At 41.8% G+C, this 24,185-nt stretch overlaps 1 protein-coding gene across 3 annotated transcripts in view; it reads left to right on the top strand.

Moving 5' to 3' along the window:
- LOC110510003 (synaptic vesicle glycoprotein 2B) overlaps nt 1-19,257 on the top strand; it is a 41,891-nt gene extending 22,634 nt beyond the window's left edge. For 2 of the 3 annotated variants that reach the window (XM_021591382.3, XM_021591303.3), the window contains exons 2-13: nt 488-1,236; nt 8,854-9,034; nt 9,691-9,842; nt 10,687-10,820; nt 11,133-11,222; nt 11,342-11,455; nt 11,563-11,651; nt 14,340-14,504; nt 14,770-14,903; nt 15,227-15,427; nt 16,512-16,671; nt 17,104-19,257. In XM_021591382.3, the coding sequence (XP_021447057.1) occupies nt 774-1,236; nt 8,854-9,034; nt 9,691-9,842; nt 10,687-10,820; nt 11,133-11,222; nt 11,342-11,455; nt 11,563-11,651; nt 14,340-14,504; nt 14,770-14,903; nt 15,227-15,427; nt 16,512-16,671; nt 17,104-17,287 (2,067 nt within the window). In that variant the 5' untranslated portion in view covers nt 488-773 and the 3' untranslated portion in view covers nt 17,288-19,257. The remainder of the gene's footprint in view (nt 1-487; nt 1,237-8,853; nt 9,035-9,690; nt 9,843-10,686; nt 10,821-11,132; nt 11,223-11,341; nt 11,456-11,562; nt 11,652-14,339; nt 14,505-14,769; nt 14,904-15,226; nt 15,428-16,511; nt 16,672-17,103) is intronic. The other variant, XM_021591461.3, reaches the window with a different exon arrangement.
- Nucleotides 19,258-24,185: the final 4,928 nt, after the last annotated feature.

Raw genomic sequence — 24,185 nt, 5'->3', positions numbered from 1 at the left:
AAGACATGTATAAGTAGCAATAGGAATTCTCTAAGGAACATATTGAAATTGATCATGTTAAGGAAATATTTTATTGTTCCAGTGAAAAAATTAACCCCCTGAGGCATATTCATTCAATTTCAGTAGGTGTTTCAGTATTGAGTGCATTAGAACAACAGAAATCGTCTCATTATAAGCCTTTTGTGTGGTAACAAATTAGATTGAAAACGAAAGTGCAGGATAACTGTTTTATTTCTTCTGTTTTAAGAGAGAAGAGCAGGCAGATATCAGGGCTGTCGCTGAGACCCAATGGATAGATACAGTCAATGCCATGTGCAGTAGATCCCAATAATATACAGTATGTCTGAGTTCTAGTGTCATCTCCCAGTCAAATCTATTCAAAATGAAGAAACATTCCCATGTTTTCTGAGTAAATCAACAGAGTATTGATTTTGTTATCAATCATAAGAAATTTGGATGGCATAACTGAATAAACTTCCTCTTTCAGGTTCAGCATGAGGCCTTGTGAAGAACTGAACAGTCAAAGGTAGTTATTCGAAAACAATCATTATTGTTCCAGTCCAGGTATTGTTCAAAAGATTACTTGAACAACACCCTCCTCAGATTAGCAGAACAGGAACAAGAAACAGCGACAGCATAGCACCTGGAATACCAGAACACATAAGGAGCAGAACACCGGACCAAGGTGCCCAGAATTATGCCAATCTAGTCAGAATCACCTGAAGGATCTTACTGCAACAGTGCTGACTTGGCTGTAACGTCTCAGCGATAGCATGGCTGATCCTTACCAGAACAATGTGTACCACCAAGGAGGAGGTGACCCCTACGGCACCTACGGAGAGGGAGGAGACCAGGAGGGCTACGGTTACCAGGGCGAGTCCTACCCTCAGGAGGAGGATGCAGCCAGCGATGCCACGGAGGGCCATGATGACGAGGACCAGATGTACGAGGGGGAGTACCAGGGGATCCCCCACCCTGACGAGGTGAAGGCGGCCCAGAGGGCAGCGAGGGCCAAGGCCAGGCAGGCTCAGGCAGGGGCCACGGAGCTGGAGGAGCTGGCTGAGCAGTATGAGGACATCATGGAGGACTGTGGGCATGGACGGTTCCAGTGGAGCCTGTTTATAGTGCTGGGCCTAGCCCTCATGGCTGACGGGGTGGAGTGCTTTGTGGTGGGGTTCGTGCTGCCCAGCGCAGAGAAGGACATGTGCTTATCCAATGGAGAGAAAGGCATGCTAGGTGAGTCATGGCTAAATGCCAACACTTGTTGGAAGACATACAACCCATATTAACACTTGTCTTGTATAACGTCTTGGTCAATTCATTCTGGGAAAAAGGAATAAGAGGCTGAATTAAGATGCTGAATTAAGAGTCTGAATTGTATTGGGAAAATAATAATGTTATATCTTCAAAATGTCTTACTTAAAGTTCTGATACCAAATGAAAGAATTCATCAGAGGACACAAGTCAGTCCCTGCACGACATTCTGTGGATATCAGTGCAAACTGTGTAAAAAATCAAAGCTAAGTTGTGGATTGTCTTGGGGATGGTTCCAGCCAATAGCAGCCTTGCAGTCAATACTAGCCGGCAGGTACTTAAGTGCTCCGTAAATTAAAAAAGTTCTCAAATAAGCTAATGGCACAGTTGATTTCAAGATGAATCTGGATGCTTTTTATGCTCTACTTTACTTCAATATATTCCTGCTTAGTGAAGCAGGGGAAAAATTGATTATCTGTTTCTCCACGGCAAATAACACGAGTTTGGCAACTGGAGCGATCTGCGGCATGCCACCAATCACACTGATTGAGACTATGCAGTATTTTGTAGGCCCATGTCTGAGGGAAATGTGGTTCTCTCTCCGTTCCACCCTAACATAAGCAGCTAGCTATATGCAAAAGTTGCTCTCAGAGACTGCCGTAGAATATTGCAACACAAAAAGGGGCATCCAAATGTTGAAAGTTTTCTACTCAAAGGCTAGATGAAAGTTTACATATCTATAAGAACTGACAGAGATATATCAAACTAGACTTGAGAAAATGGGGTTGAGAATAGGACTTCTTTGAAGAGTTGGACACATTGTTCTAGTGCAGTGGTGGAGTCAGACACCACTTTGAAACCTTTGAAACCTGTGGGTGGAAGCTGTCCAAGGAGACAAGTATCTGGAATGAGAGGGCAGTTTTTTCTCCCTCTCCACAGCCTTCCCAGCCTCAGCGGCCCAGCAGCCCATCCGGCTGTACTGGTTGATAGTACTGAGTCAGCAGGTGGCTGAGGAGATGAGATCAATAGCCACTCTACTGACCTTGTGTCTAGGATACATACTGTTTGCCTGCTGCTTCACTTCCCTTTGGCTAACTACACTCTGTCAATCACAATCACGAGCAACTTTTATTCACAGCACTGTATATTCTGTAGCCCTCAGATCTCAGACTGACTCACATAGACAAAGTAATTGCCCTTCTGGGATAATTAAAAAATATATATTATTGAATGAAATTGAATTGAATAAATAGGGTGGAGTCAACTTTTAGGAACTCAGAGGATACAGGATAAGCTGGATCATACACTGAACAATAATATAAAAGCAACATGTAAAGTGTTGGTCCCATGTTTCATGAGCTGAAAAAAAAGATCCCAGAAATTTACCATATGCACAAAAAGCTTATTTATATCAAATTTTGTGCACAAATTTGTTTAAATCCATGTTATTAAGCATTTCTCCTTTGCCAAGATAACCCATCCAACTGTCAGGTGTGGCATATCAATAAGGTGATTAAACAGCATGATCATTACACAGGTGCACCTTGTGCTGGGAACAATAAAATACCACTCTAAAATGTGCAGTTTTGTCATACAGTTGTTTGACAAAACTGCACATTTTAGAGTAGTATTTAATTGTCCCCAGTACAAGGTGCACCTGTGTAATGATCATGCTGTCTAATCATATAATGTGTAATGATCAACACAATGCTACAGATGTCTCAAGTTTTGAGGGAGTGTGCAATTGGCATGCTGACTGCAGGAATGTCCACCAGAGCTGTTGCCAGAAAATGTAATGCAAATTTCTCTACCATAAGCCTCCTCCAATGGCATTTGAGAGAATTTGGCAGTATGTCCAAATCAAATCAAATTTGATTGGTCACATACATATGGTTAACAGATGTTATTGAGAGTGTAGCGAAATGCTTATGCTTCTAGATCCGCCAGTGCAGCAGTATCTAACAGGTATTATCTAACAATTCCACAACAAAACCTAATATTGAACAAATTCCACAACAAAACCTAATACACACAATCTAGTAAAGGAATAGGATACGAATATATTGGTATAAAATATATAGATGAGCAGTGACAGAGTGGCTAAGATGCAATAGATATTAATGAATAGATAGTGTAGGATACAGTATACAGTATATACAGATGAGAAATGCAAGATATGTAAACATTCTTAAAGTGGCATTATTAAAGTGGCCAGTGATATCAAGGCTGTAGGTAGGCAGCTGCCTCTCTGTGCTAGGGGTGGCTGTTTAACAATCTGATGGCCTTGAAATAGAAGCTGTTTTTCAATCTCTCTGTCCCAGTTTTGATGCACCTGGACTGACCTCCCCTTCTGGATGGAAGCAGGGTGAACAGGCAGTGGCTCGGGTGGTTATTTGTCCTTGATGATCATTTTTGCCTTCCTGTGACATCGGGTGTTGTAGGTGTCCTGGAGGGCAGGCAGTTTGCCCCCGGTGAAGCGTTGTGCAGACCGCACCACCCTCTCAAGAGCCCTGCAGTTGTGGGTGGAGCAGCTGCCGTACCAGACGGTGATAAATTGTGCACATGTAAAAGTTTAGTGAGGGTTTTCAGTGACAAGCCATATTTTTTCAGCCTCCTGAAGTTGAAGAGGTGTTGTTGCGCACTGTCCATTTCAGTTTGTCGGTGATATGTACACCAAGGAACTTAAAACTTTCCACCTGAGGATCAGCGGTGGAGATGTTGTTTCGTACCTTCACCACCTGGGTGGCGGCCCGTCAGGAAGTCCAGGACCCAGTTGCACAGGGTGGTGTCGAGACCCAGGGTCTCAAGCTTGATGATGAGTTTGGAGGGTACTATGGTGTTGAATGCTGAGCTGTAGTCAATAAACAGCAGTCTTACATAGTTATTCCTCTTGTCTAGATGGGATAGGGCAGTGTGCAGTGTGATGGTGATTGCATCGTCTGTGGACCTATTAGGGCGGTAAGCAAATTGGAGTGGTTCTAGTGTGACAGGTAGGGTGGAGGTGATATAATCCTTGACTAGTCTCTCAAAGAACTTCATGGTGACAGAAGTGAGTGCTACGGGGCGGTAGTCATTTAGCTCAGTTACCTTAGCTTTCTTGGGAACAGGAACAATGGTGGCCATCTTGAAGAATGTGGGGACAGCAGACTGGGATAGGGATTGATTGAATGTGTCCGTAAACACACCAGCCAGCTGGTCTGCGCATGCTCTGAGAACACAGCTAGGGATGCCGTCTGGGCTGGCAGCCTTGCGAGGATTAACACATTTAAATGTTTTACTCACATCGGCAACGGAGAAGGAGAGCCCTCAATCTTTGTTTGGGGGCCGCCACGGTGGCACCTTATTGTCCTCAAAGCACGCAAAGAAGTTGTTTAAAATGTCTGGAAGCAAGACGTCGATGTCCGCGACGGGGCTGGTTTTCTTTTTGTAATCCGTGATTGTCTGTAGAACCTGTTTGAACCGTTTAATTTCGACTCCACTTTGTCTCTACACTGACGCTTTGCTTGTTTGATTGCATTACGGCGTGAATAACTACACTGTTTGTATTCAGCCATGTTTCCAGTCGCCTTGCCATGATTAAATGCTGTGGTACGTGCTTTAAATTTTGTGCAAATGCTGCCATCAATCCATGGTTTCCGGTTAGAGAAGGTTTTAATAGTCACAGTGGGTACAACATCTCCTATACACTTCCTTATAAACTCGCTCACCGAGTCAGCGTATACGTCAATGTTATTGTCTGAGGCTACCCGGAACATATCCCAGTCCATGTGATTGAAGCAATCTTGAAGCGTGGAATCCGATTGGTCAGACCAGCGTTGGATAGACCTAAGCACCGAAGCTTCCTGTTTTAGTTTCTGCCTATAGGAGGGGAGCAACGAGATGGAGTCATGGTCGGATTTGCCAAAAGGAGGGCGGGCCTCACATCCGGCCTCACAACCGCATACCATGTGTATGGAGTTGTGTAGGTAAGCGGTTTGCTGATGTCAACGTTGTGTATAGAGTGCCCCATTGTGGCGTTGGGGTTATGATATGGGCAGGCATGAGCTTCGGACAATGAACACAGTTGCACTTTATCGATGGAAGTTTGAATGCAGATGATGAGATCCTGAGGCCCTTTGTCGTGACATTCATCCGCCGCCATCACCTCATGTTTCAGCATGATAATGCATGCTCCCATGTCGCAAGGATCTGTACACAATTCCTGGGAGCTGAAAATATCCTAGTTCTTCCATGGCCTGCATACTCACCATGCACGACAGGTGTTCCAGCAACATCGCACAGCCATTGAAGAGGATTGAGACAACATTCCATAGGCCACAATCAACAGCCTGATCAACTCTATGCGAAAGAGTTGAGTCGCGCTGCATGAGGCAAATGGTGGCAACACCAGATACTGACTGGTTTTCTGATCCACGCCCCTACCTTTTATTAAGGTATCTGTGACCAACAGATGCATATCTGTATTCCCAGTCATGTGAAATCCATTGAATAGGGCCTCATTTATTTATTTCAATTGACTGATTTCCTTATATGAACTGTAACTCAGTGAAATCTTTGAAACTGTTGCATGTTACGTTTATATTTTTGTTCTGTATAATTATCTTGTGTAACATCTAGATTTAAAAAGAACAAGTTAGCAGCTTTTCTGTTTAAGTGTGGCATGATTACAAATTCAGTCAGGTATCCTATTAGTTATTCACTATCTCATCTTGCCCTAAATGTTGCTCTTTACGGTAATTTAATCTACAGTTTATCCAATGCCCCTCAACATTTTTCATTCCAAATGTACAGAATACACTACAGTTTACTTCAATGGTTTAGATTTTAAATTCCTAACCATAATCAATCAGCCTCAATTGGTCTACTAAAATATGAGATGCCTCTAATTCACACTTTCACTGTGATCACTGCAAACATTCTGACTCAATGGATGTAAACTGTCCAATCAGAAGGCAGAGTGGCAGCACTGTCACTGTTCTACAGGGAGAGGAGGTTGGGGGATTGATCCTCATCTCCATATGTTTATCCGTTGACAGCAGGCCCGAGTCTTCGCTCTCATACCAGTCATCACCCACACCCCCCATGGCATTGCCATCTGCAGTGACATCATGCCACCATGCTAGGCGCTGGCACTTGGCACAGGCTGCTGGTGGTAAAATGTGTTCTTTTTGGGAGATTCTTCCCCAGTGATAGGGTTAGGTTGAAAGGCTACAGGTAAACTGAGTAATGGTTTAGATGTACAAATAAAGTGCATAGAAAAGTGCTCTCATCTGCAATAGTCAAGCAGGCCGCTGATGTACAGTACTTGAATGGGCACATGAATTATATCTACGGTTGGAAATTTACATACACTTAGGTTGGAGTCATTAACTCGTTTTCAACAACTCCACAAATTTCTCGTTTCTAATTTTGGCAAGTCGGTTAGGACATCTACTTTGTGCATGACACAAGTAATTTTTCCAACAATACTTTTCAGACAGATTATTTAATTTATAATTCACTGTATCACAATTAAAGTGGGTCAGAAGTTTACATACACTAAGTTGACTGTGCCTTTAAACAGCTAGGAAAATTCCAGAAAGCTTCTGATAGGCTAATTTACATAATTTCAGTCAATTGGAGGTGTACCTGTGGGTGTATTTCAAGGCCTACCTTCAAACGCAGTGCCTCTTTGCTTGACATCATGGGAAAATCAAAAGAAATCAGTCAAGACTTCAGAAAAAAAATGGTAGACCTCCACAAGTCTGGTTCATCCTTGGGAGCAATTTCCAAATGCCTGAACGTACCATGTTCATCTGTACAAACAATAGCACGCAAGTATAAACACCATGGGACCATGCAGCCGTCATACCGCTCGGGAAGGTCTCCTAGAGATGAACGTACTTTGGTGTGAAAAGTGCAAATCAATCCCAGAACAACAGCAAAGGACCTTGTGAAGATGCTGGAGGAAACAGGTACAAAAGTATCTATATCTACAGCAAAACAAGTCCCATATCAACATAACCTGAGAGGCCGCTCAGCAAGGAAGAAGCCACTGCTCCAAAACTGCCATAAAAAAGCCAGACTGCGGTTTGCAACTGTACATGGGGACAAAGATCGGCCTTGTGGAAGGCTACCCACAACGTTTGACCCAAGTTAAACAAATTAAAGGCAATGCTACCAAATACTAATTTAGTGTATGTAAACCTCTGACCCACTGGGAATGTGATGAAAGAAATAAAAGCTGAAATTATTCTCTCTACTATTATTCTGACATTTCACAGGATTAAATGTCAGGAATTGTGAAAAACTGAGTTTAAATGTATTTGGCTAAGGTGTATGTAAACTTCCGACTTCAACTGTACTTATCTGGGGCTTAATTAATAGGCTTTATTACCCAAGGTTAGAAAATACTGTACTTTGAGGCAGAAACACATACTGTCACGTTCTGACCATCGTTCGTGTGTGTTTTCCTTGTTTTAGTGTTGGTCAGGACGTGAGCTGGGTGGGCATTCTATGTTGTGTGTCTGGTTTGCCTATTTCTATGTTTGGCCTGATATGGTTCTCAATCAGAGGCAGGTGTTAGTCATTGTCTCTGATTGGGAACCATATTTAGGTAGCCTGTTTTGTGTTGGGTTTTGTGGGTGACTGTTCATGTCTCTGTGTTTGCACCAGATAGGACTGTTTGGGTTTTCATTTTTCTTGTTTTGTTTAGTCTGTTCATGTATAGTTGTCTTTATTAAAAACATGAATAACCACCATGCTGCATTTTGGTCCGCCTCTCCTTCACCACAGGAAAACCCTTACACATACACCTTCATGATTATATCAAATGTCAGCGTTTAGCGTACTTAAACAAAACTTTTTTTTTTATGCAAGCATTCATTATATGCAAAAAATAGGTGTTAAAGTCAAGCTTTGAGAGATGGACAAATGCACACATTAAATACTGTTATGTTTCTTTTGATACAGGTTAAAGTCCTTAAAGTGGTATGACATAGAAATATGATACCTGTTAAGGCTTCACAAAATACCATTCAAGGCTATTCAATTTGACCAAAAATAAATTTTGTCTGTCGTTACCTTAGAAACGCAATTTTACCCCTCTGACCTAGCCTTGAGAATGAGTCAGAATGCAGAGTACAAAAATATATTTACAAATGCACAACTATTCCAACAATTTATTTTGTTTGTTTTTGGGGTGTTTTCAGTTAAAATGTATTGTATTACACAGAGAGATTTCTCAATACTGCCCTAGGACATTGCCCTCCACTGTCTGTCTGTCAGGAGGGATGTACAAGCCTGTCTCCTGGTGGACAACATCAAAGTGGCACCAATGTCCAGATATCCAGTTTCAGCATTGCTGCCGATGCTGTGGCAGTTGTTGAGCATTCAAAAACAACTCTGTATACTGTATGTCATCAAAGGTGTCCCTAAAATACTGTTCTGTGATCCATAAAAGCACACCGCATCACCAGAATGTATGGTCACCTCAAGTGTGCTGAGTGGAATCTACCTTCCACTTTATTCACTGAGTTCAAATCACTAGATACATGTCTGCTAGTGAACTGTACCTGTACTGGCTACTGACTGTGTCTTGCCTTTCTCTCTCTCCTGCAGGTTTGATAGTGTTCCTGGGCATGATGGTTGGGGCGTTCATCTGGGGAGGCATGGCAGACAAACTGGGCCGCCGGAAGTGTCTGATCTGGGCACTCACCATCAACTGTGTCTTCGCCTTCCTCTCCTCCTTCGCCCAGGGATATGGCTTCTTTCTCTTCTTTAGGCTCATCTCCGGCATCGGGTAAGAAAGACCCCATCTATTGAGAGCGGGGAAACGAGATGAGTTTCTACTTGAAGGAATTAGGGTTGTGACTGGGATGCTATAGGACAAGTGAACATGATCCTTTCGACCTGATAAAATATACTTTGAACAACGTAACGGTTACAAAGTCACAGCCTCTGAAGAAGCTACATGGAAGAGGCAGTAGTTACTGTAGGACTCGTGCTAGATTACACTTCCTCCCATGTTCAGCACATTCAGAGCTACTCTCCTCCTCCACCTACAACAATGCAGCATTGTGCTATCTCAGAATAGCATTGTTCCACAGGGATGTAAGCAAGCTTTGCTTACTGACTCCAGAATCAGGTCAAAGCGTATGCAAAAACATTGTGTATACAGAAGACCTCAGCTGGAGGAGCATGGTGTATTAGACTATTGTGTATCTATGTATGGTTGGATATTAGTGGAAGCTCAAACTACTGACCTTCAACTACTGACCTTTCGGAAACTTACCTGATTACAAAAATACTGAAGTCTGTTCTTCCTAGAAAAATAGATGATTCATCTAGGGACTTCCTGGATTCATAATGGTGAAATAAAAAAGCAAATCTCTTGTGTTATCTACAATCATAATCTGTCAATGAGTTCCTATACTAATCCTCTGTATCTCCCTTCAGTATTGGAGGTTCTGTCCCCATCGTCTACTCCTACTTCTCAGAGTTCCTTCAGATGGATAAGAGGGGGGAACACCTGAGCTGGCTGTGTATGTTCTGGATGGTGGGAGGCATCTATGCCTCCTTCACAGCCTGGGGCATCATCCCTCACTATGGTACAGTACAATACTGCATACTAAACACTCAACAGACAACCCTTACTATAGCGGCCATGACCTGGGATTAATATCATCCTCCTTGCTGACATAAGCAAGTTCACCCAAGTTCAGCTACAGCAGTCCCTGCATTGGATGTTATGGTAATGTAACACGACTAAGCCACAGGAGGTTGGCGACACCTTAATTGGGGAGAATGTGCTTGTGGTAACGGCTGGAGTGGAATAAGTGGAATGGTATGCCATTCCAGTCGCTACGTTCTAGCCGTTATTATGAGCTCAGCAGTCTCCACTGGACTAAGCATATGTGTTGGGTTAATTAACTGGCTGATAGATTTGTAATCCTAATATTAGTCTGTAAACACACCTATAGACCCAGGGAGTGATTTGGCTTGTGTTCCAGGTTCTAGAGTCTAGACACAGGTAATGGATGATGATTGTGTGGTGGCTGTATTGTATTGTGCTGTGTTCCAGGCTGGGGCTCTAGACCGAGATAATGACTGAGGTTGTATGTTGTGTGTTGTGTTCCAGGCTGGGGCTCTAGACCGAGATAATGACTGTGGTTGTGTGTTGTGTTCCAGGCTGGGGCTCTAGACCGAGATAATGACTGAGGTTGTATGTTGTGTGTTGTGTTCCAGGCTGGGGATCTAGAACGAGATAATGACTGAGGTTGTGTGTTGTGTTCCAGGCTGGGGATCTAGACCGAGATAATGACTGAGGTTGTATGTTGTGTGTTGTGTTCCAGGCTGGGGCTCTAGACTGAGATAATGACTGAGGTTGTGTGTTGTGTTCCAGGCTGGGGCTCGAGACCGAGATAATGACTGAGGTTGTGTGTTGTGTTCCAGGCTGGGGCTTCAGCATGGGGACAGAGTTCCAGTTCCACAGCTGGAGGGTGTTTGTGCTGGTCTGTGCCCTGCCTGCCATCACCTCCCTGGTGGGGCTCATGTTCATGCCTGAGAGCCCCAGGTTCCTCCTGGAGGTAAGATCTATTTTCTTAAGATTAAGATGAACAGTACAGGAACGTAATACTCAGGACCTTTAACATATGGTGTTGATCATGCAATATTTTCATACAAAACCCCAAACCGAGTTTGCAGATGTATTTGGTTTAAAAACACACACAACTGAAATGTGTGGACTATAGGGAGGTTTTGACTTACAGTGTAACGATGTGCGCTGAGAGTCAGGAAGCAAGTTCAGGGAGTGAGTGTTTTTAATAAATAAACGCAACATAATACGAAACATGAACAACGCACAGACATGAAATACAGTATGTGGCTGTCTTTGTCAGAATGCCAAACATGACGAGGCCTGGATGATCCTGAAGAATGTCCATGACACCAACTGGAGGGCAAAGGGCCAGCCTGAGAAGGTCTTCCAGGTGTGTAGAGACAACATCACAGATGACCACTAAATAACACTTGCTTGAAGGGCTGCTTTGGCATTTTCAGCTTCACAGAATATAATGAAACAAAGTGAACATAATTTCATTCCCCTCAGGTGACACACATCAAGGCTCCTAAGACCCAGGAGGATGAGTTCATTGAGATCCAGAGTGCCACAGGGACGGCTATGCAGCGGTGGGCCGTCCGGACCCTCACTCTGTGCAAACTGGTAGGACCAAAAATGTTCTGAAATCAAACACATTACTAATGAGACCAACATTAACACCAACAGGCTATTAGTATGTGATGTGTCACTATGCTGTGTTTTCATTGCAGGTGCTGAAGAACGTTGCTTCTCTCTTGGGACCTGAGCTGAGACTGAGTACACTGTTCATGGCAATCATCTGGTTCACCATGGCCTTCAGGTAAATACAGTGCCTTCCACATTTTGTTACGTTACAGCCTTATTCAAAAATGTATTACATTGTTTTTATTCCTCATCAATCTACACACAATACCCCATAATGACAAAGCTAAAACAGTTTTTCTGAAAATGTTGCTAATTTATTAAAAATAAAAAACTGAAATATCACATTTACGTAAGTATTCAGACCGTTTACTCAGTAATTTGTTGAAGCACCTTTGGAAGCGCCAAATACAACAAGTGTAGACCTTACCGTGAAATGCTTACTTACAAGCCCTTAACTGACAATGCAGTTCAAGAAATGTAGATAAGAAAATATTTACTAAATAAACTAAAGTAAAAATATTGAATCAAATCAAAAAGTAACACAAGAAAATGACATAACAATAATGAGGCTATATACAGGGGGTACTGGTACCAAGTCAATGTGCGGCGGTACAGGTTAGTCGAGGTAATTTGTAAAGTGACTATGCATAGGTAATAAACAGTGAGTAGCAGCTTTCAATGTAAATAGTCCGGGTGGCCATTTGATTAATTGTTCAGCCGTCTTATGGTTTGGGGGTAAAGCTGTTAAGGAGCCTTTTGATCCTAGACTTGGCGTGCGGTAGTAGAGAGAACACTCTATGTCTTAGGTGACTAGAGTCTTTGCTGATTTTTTGGTCCTTCCACTGACACCGCCTAGTATATAGGTCCTGGATGTCAGGAAGCTTGGCCCCAGTGATTTAGTGAGCCGTACGCAATACCTCGAGACTTCTTTAATATTAGACATCGCTCACCAGCAGTTATTGACAAAGAGACACGCCCCTCGTCTTACCAGATGTAGCTGCTCTGTCCTGCTGATGCACAGAGAAGCCAGCCAGCTCTATATTATCCGTGTCGTCATTTAGCCATGTCTCAGGGAAACACAAGATATTACAGTTTTTACTGTCCCGTTGGTAGGATAGTCTTAATCGTACATCGTCCAGTTTGTTTTAAATGATTGCATGTTCTTGGGGACCTTCTTAACCTACTTCTCGTCTAATTCTTACAAGGCACCCCGTCCTCCTCCCCCTTTTTTTCTGTCTTTCTTCACACTTATGACTTGGATTTGGGCCTTGTCTTGACACAGCAGTATATCCTTCGAGTCGCACTCATTAAAGAAAAAATCCAGAAGCTCTTTCAGTCATAAGAGACAGTAACAGCAACATTACGTACAAAATGAGTTAAACAATATGAAAAAACAAAACAAAATAGCACAGTTGGTTAGGAGCCTGTAACACGGCAGCCATCCCCTCCGGCACACCTGTATTTGGGGAGTTTCTTCCATTCTTCTCTGCAGATCCTCAAGCTCTGTCAGGTTGGATGGGAAGCGTTGCTGCACAGCTATTTTCAGGTCTCTCTAGAGCTGTTCGATCGGGTTCATGTCCGGTATATTTTCAGTTCTCTCTTGAGCTGTTTGATTGGGTTCATGTCCGGGCTCTGGCTGGGCCACTCAAGGACATTCAGAGACTTGTCCGGAAGCCACTCCTACGTTGTCTTGGCTGTGTGCTTAGGGTCGTTGTCCTGTTGGAAGGTGAACCTTCGCCCCAGTCTGAGGTCCTGAGCAGGTTTTCATCAAGGATCTCTCTGCCCTTTGCTCCGTTCCTCTTTGCCTCGATCCTGACAAGTCTCCCAGTCCCTGCCGTCGAAAAACATCCCCACAGCATGATGCTGCCACAACCATGCTTCACCATAGGGATGGTGCCAGGTTTTCTCCAGACGTGACGGTTGCCATTCAGACCAAAGAGTTCAATCTTGGTTTCATCAGACCAGAGAATCTTGTTTCTCATTGTCTGAGAGTCTTTAGGTGCCTTTTGGCAAACTCCAAGCGGGCTGTCATGTGCCTTTTTACTGAGGACTGGCTTCCATCTCGCCACTCTATCATAAAGGCCTGATTGGTGGAGTGCTGCAGAGATGCTTGTCCTCCTGGAAGGTTCTCCCATCTCCACAGAGGAACTCTAGAGCTCTGTCAGAGTGACCATCGGGTTTTTGGTTACCTCCCTGACCAAGGCCCTTCTCCCCCAATTGCTCAGTTTGGCCGGGCGGCCAGCTCTAGGAAGAGTCTTGAGGGTTCCAAACTTCTTCTGTTTAAGAATGATGGAGGCCACTGTGTTCTTGGGGAGCTTCAATGCTGCTGAAATGTTTTGGTAGCCTTCCCCAGATATGTGACTTGATACAATAATCTCTCGGAGCTCTATGGACAATTCCTTCGACCTTTTTGCTCTGAGCAAAGAGTTTGCATACTTATGTAATAAGGAATTTCTGTTTTTGTTTTTTAAAATAAATGTGTTAATTTCTAAAACCTGTTTTCGCTTTGTCATTATGGGGTATTGTGTGTAGATTGCTGACAATGTAATTTTTTTAAAGTCCATTTTGAATAAGGCTGTAACGTAACAAAACGTGAAAATATTCAAGGGTCTGAATATTTTCCGAAGGCACTGTATATGTACAATATATGTGATGCTAAACAGGAAAGATTGTATACTGTGAGCAGCTGATTGTAAATACCTGTCGATACAGTCTGTGTCCCAAATGGCACCAAATTCCTCCCATGGGCCCTGGTCAAAAGCAGTGTACTATATAGGGAATAGGGTGCCATTTAGGATGCCAAAATACTGTATTTTAATGTTGTCTACTGTGGTCCAATAACGCTGATACCATCGTATTCCAGTTACTATGGACTGGGTGTGTGGTTCCCTGACATGATCAAATACCTTCAGCAAGAGGAGTATGAGTCCAAAGTCAAGGTGTTCCACAGAGAGAGAGTAGAACGCTTCCACTTCAACTTCTCCCTGGAGAATCAGATCCACAGAGAGGGAGAATACATCAATGACAAGTATGTAATATCCATGCTCCACCTTCTGGCCCTTCTAAGTACTACACCACAGCAAGTAATACTGTATTACAACAATTTATCATTGTCATGTCTCTTGATAATATCACAATGTAACATATCATTCTATGTAAGTACGGCACTTATTACTTATTTCACAATGATACAGACAATATTGAGGAAGGACTGTGCTGTCTGTCTTTCTAGCATGTAATGTGCCAAGTTATCAAAAATTCAGGAATCATGCTTTTGTGTTCCATCCCTTTAGGTTCATCAACATACAGATGAAGTCTGTTAAGTTTGAGGATTCACTGTTTGAAGATTGTTACTTTGAGGACATCGAGTCCACTGAAACAATATTTGAGAACTGTACCATCAGATCCACTGTCTTCTATAACACAGGTGGGAGCCGCTGGAGGTGTTACAGTAGGCCAACCAATGCACCACATTGTCAACAAGTTTAACCCTTTGGAATGTTTCCAAAATGAAAAAAGGTTCAACAGAGATTGAACTTTTGCAAAAATCAAGTCCTGCTCAATATGAATGAATGATGTATAATGACAATGCAGTATGTAATGCATTTCAAAATCATCAATTACCGTTGCTATATTTCACTGAAAACAGACAGTACATATTGACCAGTGGACTGAGAATTGCAAAGCCGTTAATGTTTCTCCAAGTACACTATTTATGTTATATCGTTGGCATTGTCACGTTTCCTCCAGATCTGTATGAGGAAAGGTTCATAGACTGTAGGCTGGAGAACACCACATTCCTCCATAATAAGAAGGGTTGTCACTTGGACATCGACGAGGAGAACGATGTGCTCATCTACCTGGTCAGCTTCCTGGGGTCCCTGGCTGTTCTACCCGGCAACATCATATCAGCTCTGTTCATGGAGAAGATAGGCAGGGTTAAAATCATAGGTGAGTTGGTCTGTATTGGACAAAGTACAATGGTAATAGGTTTCTATGATTTTAACTGTATTGGTTCTTATAATGGACAGGTAGGAAAATCAAATCAAATTTTATTTGTCACATACACATGGTTAGCAGATGTTAATGCGAGTGTAGCGAAATGCTTGTGCTTCTAGTTCCGACAATGCAGTAATAACCAACAAGTAATCTAACTAACAATTCCAAAACTACTGTCTTGTACACAGTGTGAGGGGATAAAGAATATGTACATAAGGATATATGAATGAGTGATGGTACAGAGCAGCATAGGCAGATACAGTAGATTGTATTGAGTACAGTATATACATATGAGATGAGTATGTAAACAAAGTGGCATAGTTAAAGTGGCTAGTGATACATGTATTACATAAGGATACAGTCGATGATATAGAGTACAGTATATACGTATGCCTATGAGATGAATAATGTAGGGTGAATAACATTATATAAGGTAGCATTGGTTAAAGTGGCTAGTGATATATTTACATCATTTCCCATCAATTCCCATTATTAAAGTGGCTGGAGTTGAGTCAGTGTCAGTGTGTTGGCAGCAGCCACTCAATGTTAGTGGTGGCTGTTTAACAGTCTGATAGCCTTGAGATAGAAGCTGTTTTTCAGTCTCTCGGTCCCAGCTTTGATGCACCTGTACTGACCTCGCCTTCTGGATGATAGCGGGGTGAACAGGCAGTGGCTCGGGTGGTTGATGTCCTTGATGATCTTTATGGCCTTCCTGTGACATCGGGTGGTGTATGTGTCCTGGAGGGCAGGTAGTTTGCCCCCGGTGATGCGTTGTGCAGACGTGACAGGTGTAGATTGAGTGTATAGCAGCAGCTCAGCTATTATTCTGACATTCTGCTCTTCAATTGGCAGATGAGAAAAGTATGAACATTGAGTTTTATAAGGGTGTGAGCCTTGATATATGATCAAGGAACATCGAAGTGTGATTGATTCTTACCGCACACCTCACGGCTCCATCTCCCTCTGCACATGATGTGCCAGTGCCACTGAGCTCACTGTTTCCTACTATGATCCCAATCTGCTTCTCCCTTTGCAGGCCTCTCCATGCTGATCTCAGCTGGCTGCACCTTCTTCCTGTTCCTGAGCTTCAGTCAGGCGGCCATCATAGCCTGGCAATGTCTGTTCTGTGGGGTCAGCGTGGCAGCATGGAATGGCATTGAGGTCATCACAGTGGAACTTTACCCAGCCTCCAAAAGGTACAGTACAGCAATCTGGAAATCAGACATGAATGTATTAGCTAGGCCCATCTAATTTATTATATTGTGCCTATTGGAAATAGATTGTTGATATGATATTGTATGATTTGCTTCATACTGTTAAAAGTATGTCAACCCATTATCATCAGTTACTGAATAAAATGGATGGAAAATGGTACATTTAATTTCAATCTTTATTTTACTAGGCAAGTCAGTTAAGAACAAATTCTTATTTACAATGATGGCCTACCCCGGCTGCGCCAATTGTGCGCCGCCCTATGGGACTCCCAATCATAGCCAGATGTGATACAGACTGGATTCGAACCAGGGACTGTAGTGACGCCTCTTGCACTGAGATGCAGTGCCTTAGACAGCTGCACCACTGTGTCCCCTGTGGTGTATTTAACCGATGTCCCTAACCTCCTCTCACAGAGCCACAGCGTTTGGGGTGTTGAATGCTCTCTGTAAGCTGGCGGCCATCCTGGGCACCTCCATTTTTGCCTCCTTTGTGGGGGTCACCAAAGTTGTCCCCATCCTCCTCTCCTGTACTGCTCTGGTGTGTGGAGGTCTGGTGGCCCTCAAGCTACCTGAGACCCGGGAGAAGATACTCCAGTGAGGAGGTCATACTGGCTAAAGGTCACAGGAGCAAGGAGCCACCTTTACAGGCGGAGTTCCTCTGGAAGACACACAGGCATTATGCAAGATTGGTTGTAACCACCTGGAGCTGACAAGAGTTTGTTCCACCAACATAGAGATCCTTTAATTACATGCTAACTAACAGTGTTCTTCATTGTCTGTTCTGTCTCATTAGCTACGATGTGTTTGGAGTGAAATGCTTTAAAATCAACTCCAAAAATCAAAATTATTATTGGGATTAAATGGGAATATTTCTCTAATTCCTTATCTATTGGTCTAAAAACCATAGTTTGCCCCATTAATGTACGATATTGTCGACACAAGATAAGAATGGGAAAATATGTAAACCTCTTGATGGAGACTGGTAACCAGAAACAGATTTCTGGTCAAGGGAATCTTTCTCCAATGCCATTTTGAATTCAGGTACTTGTTTTAATCTTGGCCCTGCCTTAATGAATACTTATCAACTCAAACACTCTACCTTCTCTCCAAAATGTAAACTATATTGACTGTAGTGTAGCATTCCCTCCATGTATTCTCGTCTTGTGTTTCAATCAACCCACAGTATGTAGTGGGAGGACAGCAAATATCCTTCACCACATCTATACTGTATTTTTGAATCATTACCTTTAGTTGAGTGTTTGAGGTTATAGTCCATTAACAAGGGGTATATTCAGTAGGTTGCCATTTAGGGAACAGCATACAACTGCTATTTACTGCAGTATTCTCCATCAAATTTAGGAGATAACGTATTTGGCCGTTCCATTCTAATCTTATTTGCTGTCATGCTCTGAAAATGTAATCCTGCTGAATATGCACCTGCAATCAAACCAAAAAAATTGCATTCCAATTTTCCAATTGAAACTAACTTGCAACTTCATTCAGCAAACTGTTTGGTCCTAGAGTGTGTTTGTGTGCTTGATGTAAATGTTCTCAGTTTCTCACTTGGGCTGTGGTTTATTTGTGTTGTCTATGCAACAACATCTTTAGTTTTTCTGTGGAAGTGGTACCACATAGGAATATGGGGGAAAAAATGAGTTTTAAAATATGTGGGGGAAATGCTCTTATTGGTGATAGGAGATTCACTGAAGCACACAGTGCTGTTTCTGCTAACTGTTGACTGAGTTGCATGTGTGTGTTAGTAATGTTTCTGTGTCTTTCATGTGTTGTTCAAAAAGTAAGTCGTCTGAATGATGATTGCTGTCTGTGTGTGTCACTGTAAATAGCTGACTGGATTGTAGCCTGTACCGGCTTGAATTAACAATCACTTTAGTTAGTTTAAGCATTTCTTAGCTGTTTCTTGTCAAGTATTGTGGAGCCAATTGCATTTCTTTCCAATACAAAACAAGACTTTTGCCAATTATTTCTGTCATACTAACAATCTAACAGTTGCACAAACTGAAGCTTTGCTGTTGAAACACTATTTTGCATTTGACTATCCTTATTGTATCTACACTATATTCACACAATAACATATTTCAAAATAGAGAAAGCTACAAAACAAGAATAAAGGTGATGTTGCATCATCCTTTTTCAAAGTGTAGGTTTGGTTTCCTTTAGTCTATAGAACATCTGTACCATTATATGGAGGTATACATAATTATTTCCTATACATTGTGTAATACCTGTTATCAATTGAGTTGCAGGAAGAAATCAGCCTTAATTGAATGCGAGGATTCAATAAAACATTTTTTCTTTCTCAAGCATCTTTTTGAGCAGCAGCATCACTGTTATAAAGGGATTGGCTTATGGATACACTTCTTGGGTGCATTCATGTTTGTGTCTGCATCTTTGTGAAACAGAAAGCCATACTTTGTTCTTTGTTTTTATATTTTTATCTCAAAATATTGTCTGTCGTGGAAAAAAATATTTTGCATATATTTTTTGTTTTGGGGTTTTGTGACTGTGAAAAGATGAAACAAATAAAATAAATCTATCAGTGTACTGTGAGCGATGGTTGGTTTGTTCTTCTTGGCATTAAGTCTGTAATAGGCCACAGAGTGGTAGACAGACCTGGTTGATTCAGGTTTCTACAGTGATATGAAAGTTGTAAAATAGGAACATGAGGAACTGCACACCAGTCATTCATTCTGAATTAGAAACATGCTCTCTTACGCTTGGTTGAGATGTTTTGAGTCAGACATAGAACCCACTCAGGGGTCCCATCATTTCACCTATTTTGAGTGGGGGGGTACTTCTCAGCACAGAGCATTGGAGGGGGGGGGGGGGGGGGGGGGGGTTGTGGGTGGTGCTGTTTACTCTACCAGAGGTGTGAAACAACTTACTTCACCAGGCAGTTCCTCATGGACCACAGGTCCAAAAGCAGAGTAAAAATGGGAGCTGTGGATATTTATAGGTAAAGTGGGACAGAATGAATAAATTGTATTTCTTCGTTTGCATATTGTATGAAGAATTGTTAACAATTATATCGGACATCTATATAGCGGCAGGTAACCTAGTGGTTAGCGCGTTGGGCCAGTAATCGAAAGGTTGGTGGATCGAGTCCCTGAGCTGACAAGGTAAAAATCTGTTGTTCTGCCCCTGAACAAGGCAGTTTACCCAATGTTCCTAGGCTGTCATTGTAAATAAGAAATTGTTCTTAACTGACTTGCCTAGTTAAATAAAGGTTAAGACATTTTTTTTAAATCTTGTGATCCTGTTCAGCACGTGGCTATGGAACCTGCTGCACTGGACGTGCTATCTTGGTTCCTCTCTAGGTTTATTCCTAGGTTCCTGCCTTTCTAGGGAGTTTTTACTAGCCACTTGCTTCTATATTTGCATTGCTTGCTCTTTGGGGTTTTAGGCTGGGTATCTGTATAGCACTTTGTGACTCCTGCTGATGTAAAAACGGCTTCATAAAATGCATTTGATTGACTGACATGATAGAGGTCAACTGCTACAAATATGAATCTAGAGAACATCCATCACAGCTCTTCTCTAAAACCCCAAACAGGGCTTTAATGGCGAAAACTAGACTCACGGCTTTAGACAACTCTGGAGAACTAGTGAGTGCTGATTGCGCACCCCTGGGAAGGCTCAGGCCATGTCAAGCTGGCTGAAGGTTTTGGGGGCATGGGGAGGGGACAGGACAGGTGCTAGCTCGGGCTCCAGCTTTCACTATGAGGTGCTAATGGCCACTGCCTCTACCCCACAGGCCACTGGCCTCTCCCACATAGCTGTGGGAAATAGTTTGGGCCCGCGCTGCAGATGTCTTCACTTATTATTCTACAATTTCGAAAATAGAAAAAATAAAGAAAAACCCTTAAATGAGCCAGTGTGTCCAAACTTTTGACAGGTACTGCAGTTGGCTACATCAGTCCGCTAATACAGGACTATTAAAGGCCCACTACTTTCACTACTTTCACTACTTTTGTGAATTTAAAAATATATATATTCTATATATATATATATATATATATATATAGAGAGAGAGAGAGAGAGAGAGAGAGAATTAAACAAATTATAATAATCATTCATAAAAGTAGTGAAAGTAGTGAAAGTAGTGAAAGTAGTGAAAGTAGTGGGCCTTTAATAGTCCTGTATTAGCGGACTGATATAGCCAACTGCAGTACCTGTCAAAAGTTTGGACACACTGGCTCATTTAAGGGTTTTTCTTTATTTTTTCTATTTTCGAAATTGTAGAATAATAAGTGAAGACATCAAATCTATGAAATAACACATATGGAATCATGTAGTAACCAAAGAAGTGTTAAACAATAAAAAAAATGTCATATTTTTGATTCTTTAAAGTAGCAACCCTTCGCCTTGATGACAGCTTTGCACACTTGCACACTTTAAAGAAGGAAACCCCCCACAAACCTCCCCAGTCCCAGTGCATGAGGTGGGCAACTCATTGGTTCTTTAACTGATCATATAAAATCACAATCTATTTTGAAATTCCTCATATTGTTAATTTTTTTAATATATGGGTTAGTAGGGGATTCAAGACTGGTCCTTCAAAGTGAAAATATCCACATATTAAATAAAGATAACATTAATAAAATATAACGTATGCATACTATTCAATAAGTCGGTTATACTATCTCATAGTGTCAGCATACTGTAGCATGTTTCTCAATCACAGCAAACTATGAAAGGCCTTAATTGTGTTTGACCATCTCTTTAGTCCCAGTTACACGTGGGGTGTGACTTTCCATTACTGGTTCACACAGTCCAGAGAACAGTGGCTGTGTCTTTAGCTGAGCTTATTACAGGTGCCAAGTGACACCTTGGCTGTGAGAGAGTTACCCCTGCTCTAAACTGACCACCAGTGTACACACTACGATCTGGTGGCTCTTCATATTGTGGTCTTAAACTGCCATGCTGTAGGCGATATGTGTAGTGCCTTCAGAAATTATTCACACCGCTTGAATTCAAAATGGATTAAATATCGATTTTTTTCACCCATCTACATACAGAACCCTATAATGACAAAGGCCCAGATTCTGACCAGAGTCAAGCGCGCGTAAATGGAACTGTAATTTATAACTTCATAATATCTATAGAGAATGAGTAATCCATTTGGAGAAGGGGATTGTAAATACACATTTTATACACACAATACACAAATACACACAATACACATTTTCCTTATGATCTCTGGAGACGAATGTGAAACCAGCCATATGGAAGAAAACTGAAAATCATATCAACATGACATGCATTGCGGTCCCTTTTCCACAGTGAAATAGTCTATAAATATACGTGTTATGTTATTTAGATTTCTAATTGTGTGCCCTCGTAATTTGTGTGGATGAAATTTGGAGACCAAGCTATAGGCTTCTGTAAGACTGAACCTGTCGAGTTGATGTATGCGTTTAAGAACGTTTTGATTGTATGCCTGGGCTTTTCTCCAGTTTATTTTACAATTTGTATCATTAAATATGTTTTGTATCATTAAATATGTTAAATATTAGCCACTATTGGGAGCCACCGTGAGTAAGAGCCACATTCATGTATTTTTGAATGATTCTATTCCGTTTAATTTACTTTCCTCTGTCACGTCCTTGTAAATTGTTCCCGAGGGTTGTTAGCATTAGTGGATCATATTAGTCAACGTTGAGCAATACTTTGGGACATGTAGCCTATTTGAATCATTATGGAACTCAGAACAGACGTCGCAGGTTAAACCTGGAGCCTGGCGCACAGTTCACGACGACTGGATCGTTGTCATACAGTCCCATGATTAGTGAGAATTAGGGTAGAGTTATAGGATTATTGTTTAACCCCTATTGTACACTTTTTCCCCCACCTTTCAATATTTCATGGACCTGAATATGACAACTTTCAGGATTAAGAAAACCACCTTATTTTGTTATTCATCAATAGACATTATTTCGTGGGTAAAGGCTCTCCAAACCATTAAAACATATATATACAGCTGAAGTTGGAAGTTAACATACACCTTAGCCAAATAAATTTATACTCACTTTTTCACAATTCCTGACATTTAATCCTAGTAAAAATTCCCTGTCTTAGGTCAGTAAGGATAACCACTTTATTTTAAGAATGTGAAATGTCAGAATAATAGTAGAGGGAATGATTTATTTCAGCTTTTATTTCTTTCATCACATTCCCAGTGGGTCAGAAGTGTACATACACTCAATTAGTATTGGGTAGCATTGCCTTTAAAATGTTTAACTTAACCTGACAGAGCTGGTGTAACTGAGTCAGGTTTGTAGGTCTCCTTGCTCACACACGCCTTTTCAGTTTATTCGGGGCTTTGTGATGGCAACTCCAATACCTTGACTTTGTTGTCCTTAAGCCATTTTGCCACAAATTTGGAAGTATGCTTGGGGTCATGGTCCATTTGGAAGACCCATTTGCGACCAAGCTTTAACTTCCTGACTGATGTCTTGAGATGTTGCTTCAATATATCCACATTATTTTCCTACCTCGTGATGCCATCTATTTTGTGAAGTGCACCAGTCCCTCCTGCAGCAAACCACCCCCACAAAATGATACTGCCACCCCTTTGCTTCACTGATGGGATGGTGTTCTTTGGCTTGCAAGCCTCCCCCTTTTTTCTCCAAACATAATGATGGTCATTATGGCCAAACAGTTCCATTTTTGTTTCATCCGACCAGAGGACATTTCTCCAAAAAGTACGATCTCTGTCCCCATGTCCAGTTGCAAACCGTAGTCTGTTTTTTTATGGCGGTTTTGGAGCAGTGGCTTCTTCCTTGCTGAGTGACAGGTTATGTTGATATAGGACTCGTTTTACTGTGAATATAGATACATTTGTACCTGTTTCCTCCAGCATCTTCACAAGGTCCTTTGCTGTTGTTCTGGGATTGATTTGCACTTTTCGCACCAAAGTACATTCATCTCTAGGAGACAGAATGCTTCTCCTTCCTGAGCAGTATGACGGCTGCGTGGTCCGAAGGTTTTCCTCTAGGATTTTTCCTTTGTTTAGCTCCATTCCATTAATTTTTTTATCCTGAAAAACTCCCCAGTCCTTAATGATTACAAGCCAATCCATAACATGATGCAGCCATCCCTATGCTTGACAATATGGAGAGTGGTACTCAGTAATGTGTTGTATTTTATTTGGCCCAAACATAATACTTTGTATACAGGAAAAAAAGTGAATTGCTTTGCCACATTTTCTGCAGTATTATTTTAGTGCCTTGTTGCAAACAGGATGCATGTTTTGGAATATTTAAATTCTGTACAGGCTTCCTTCTTTTCTCTCTATCAATTAGGTTAGTTTTGCGGTGTAACGACAATGTTGTTGATCCATCCTCATTTTTGTCCTATCACAGCCATTAAACTCTGTAATAGTTTTAAAGTCACTATTGGCCTCATGGTGAAATCCCTGAGCGGTTTCCTTCCTCTCCGGCGACTGAGTTAGGAACACCTGTGTCTTTGTAGTGACT

Source organism: Oncorhynchus mykiss, chromosome 1 (genome assembly GCF_057628025.1).
Source record: "Oncorhynchus mykiss isolate SJ-2025 chromosome 1, ASM5762802v1, whole genome shotgun sequence".
NCBI classification, from domain to species: domain Eukaryota; kingdom Metazoa; phylum Chordata; class Actinopteri; order Salmoniformes; family Salmonidae; genus Oncorhynchus; species Oncorhynchus mykiss.
Note: the sequence above shows the minus strand (reverse complement) of the source record. Positions and strands in the feature narration are given on the sequence as shown.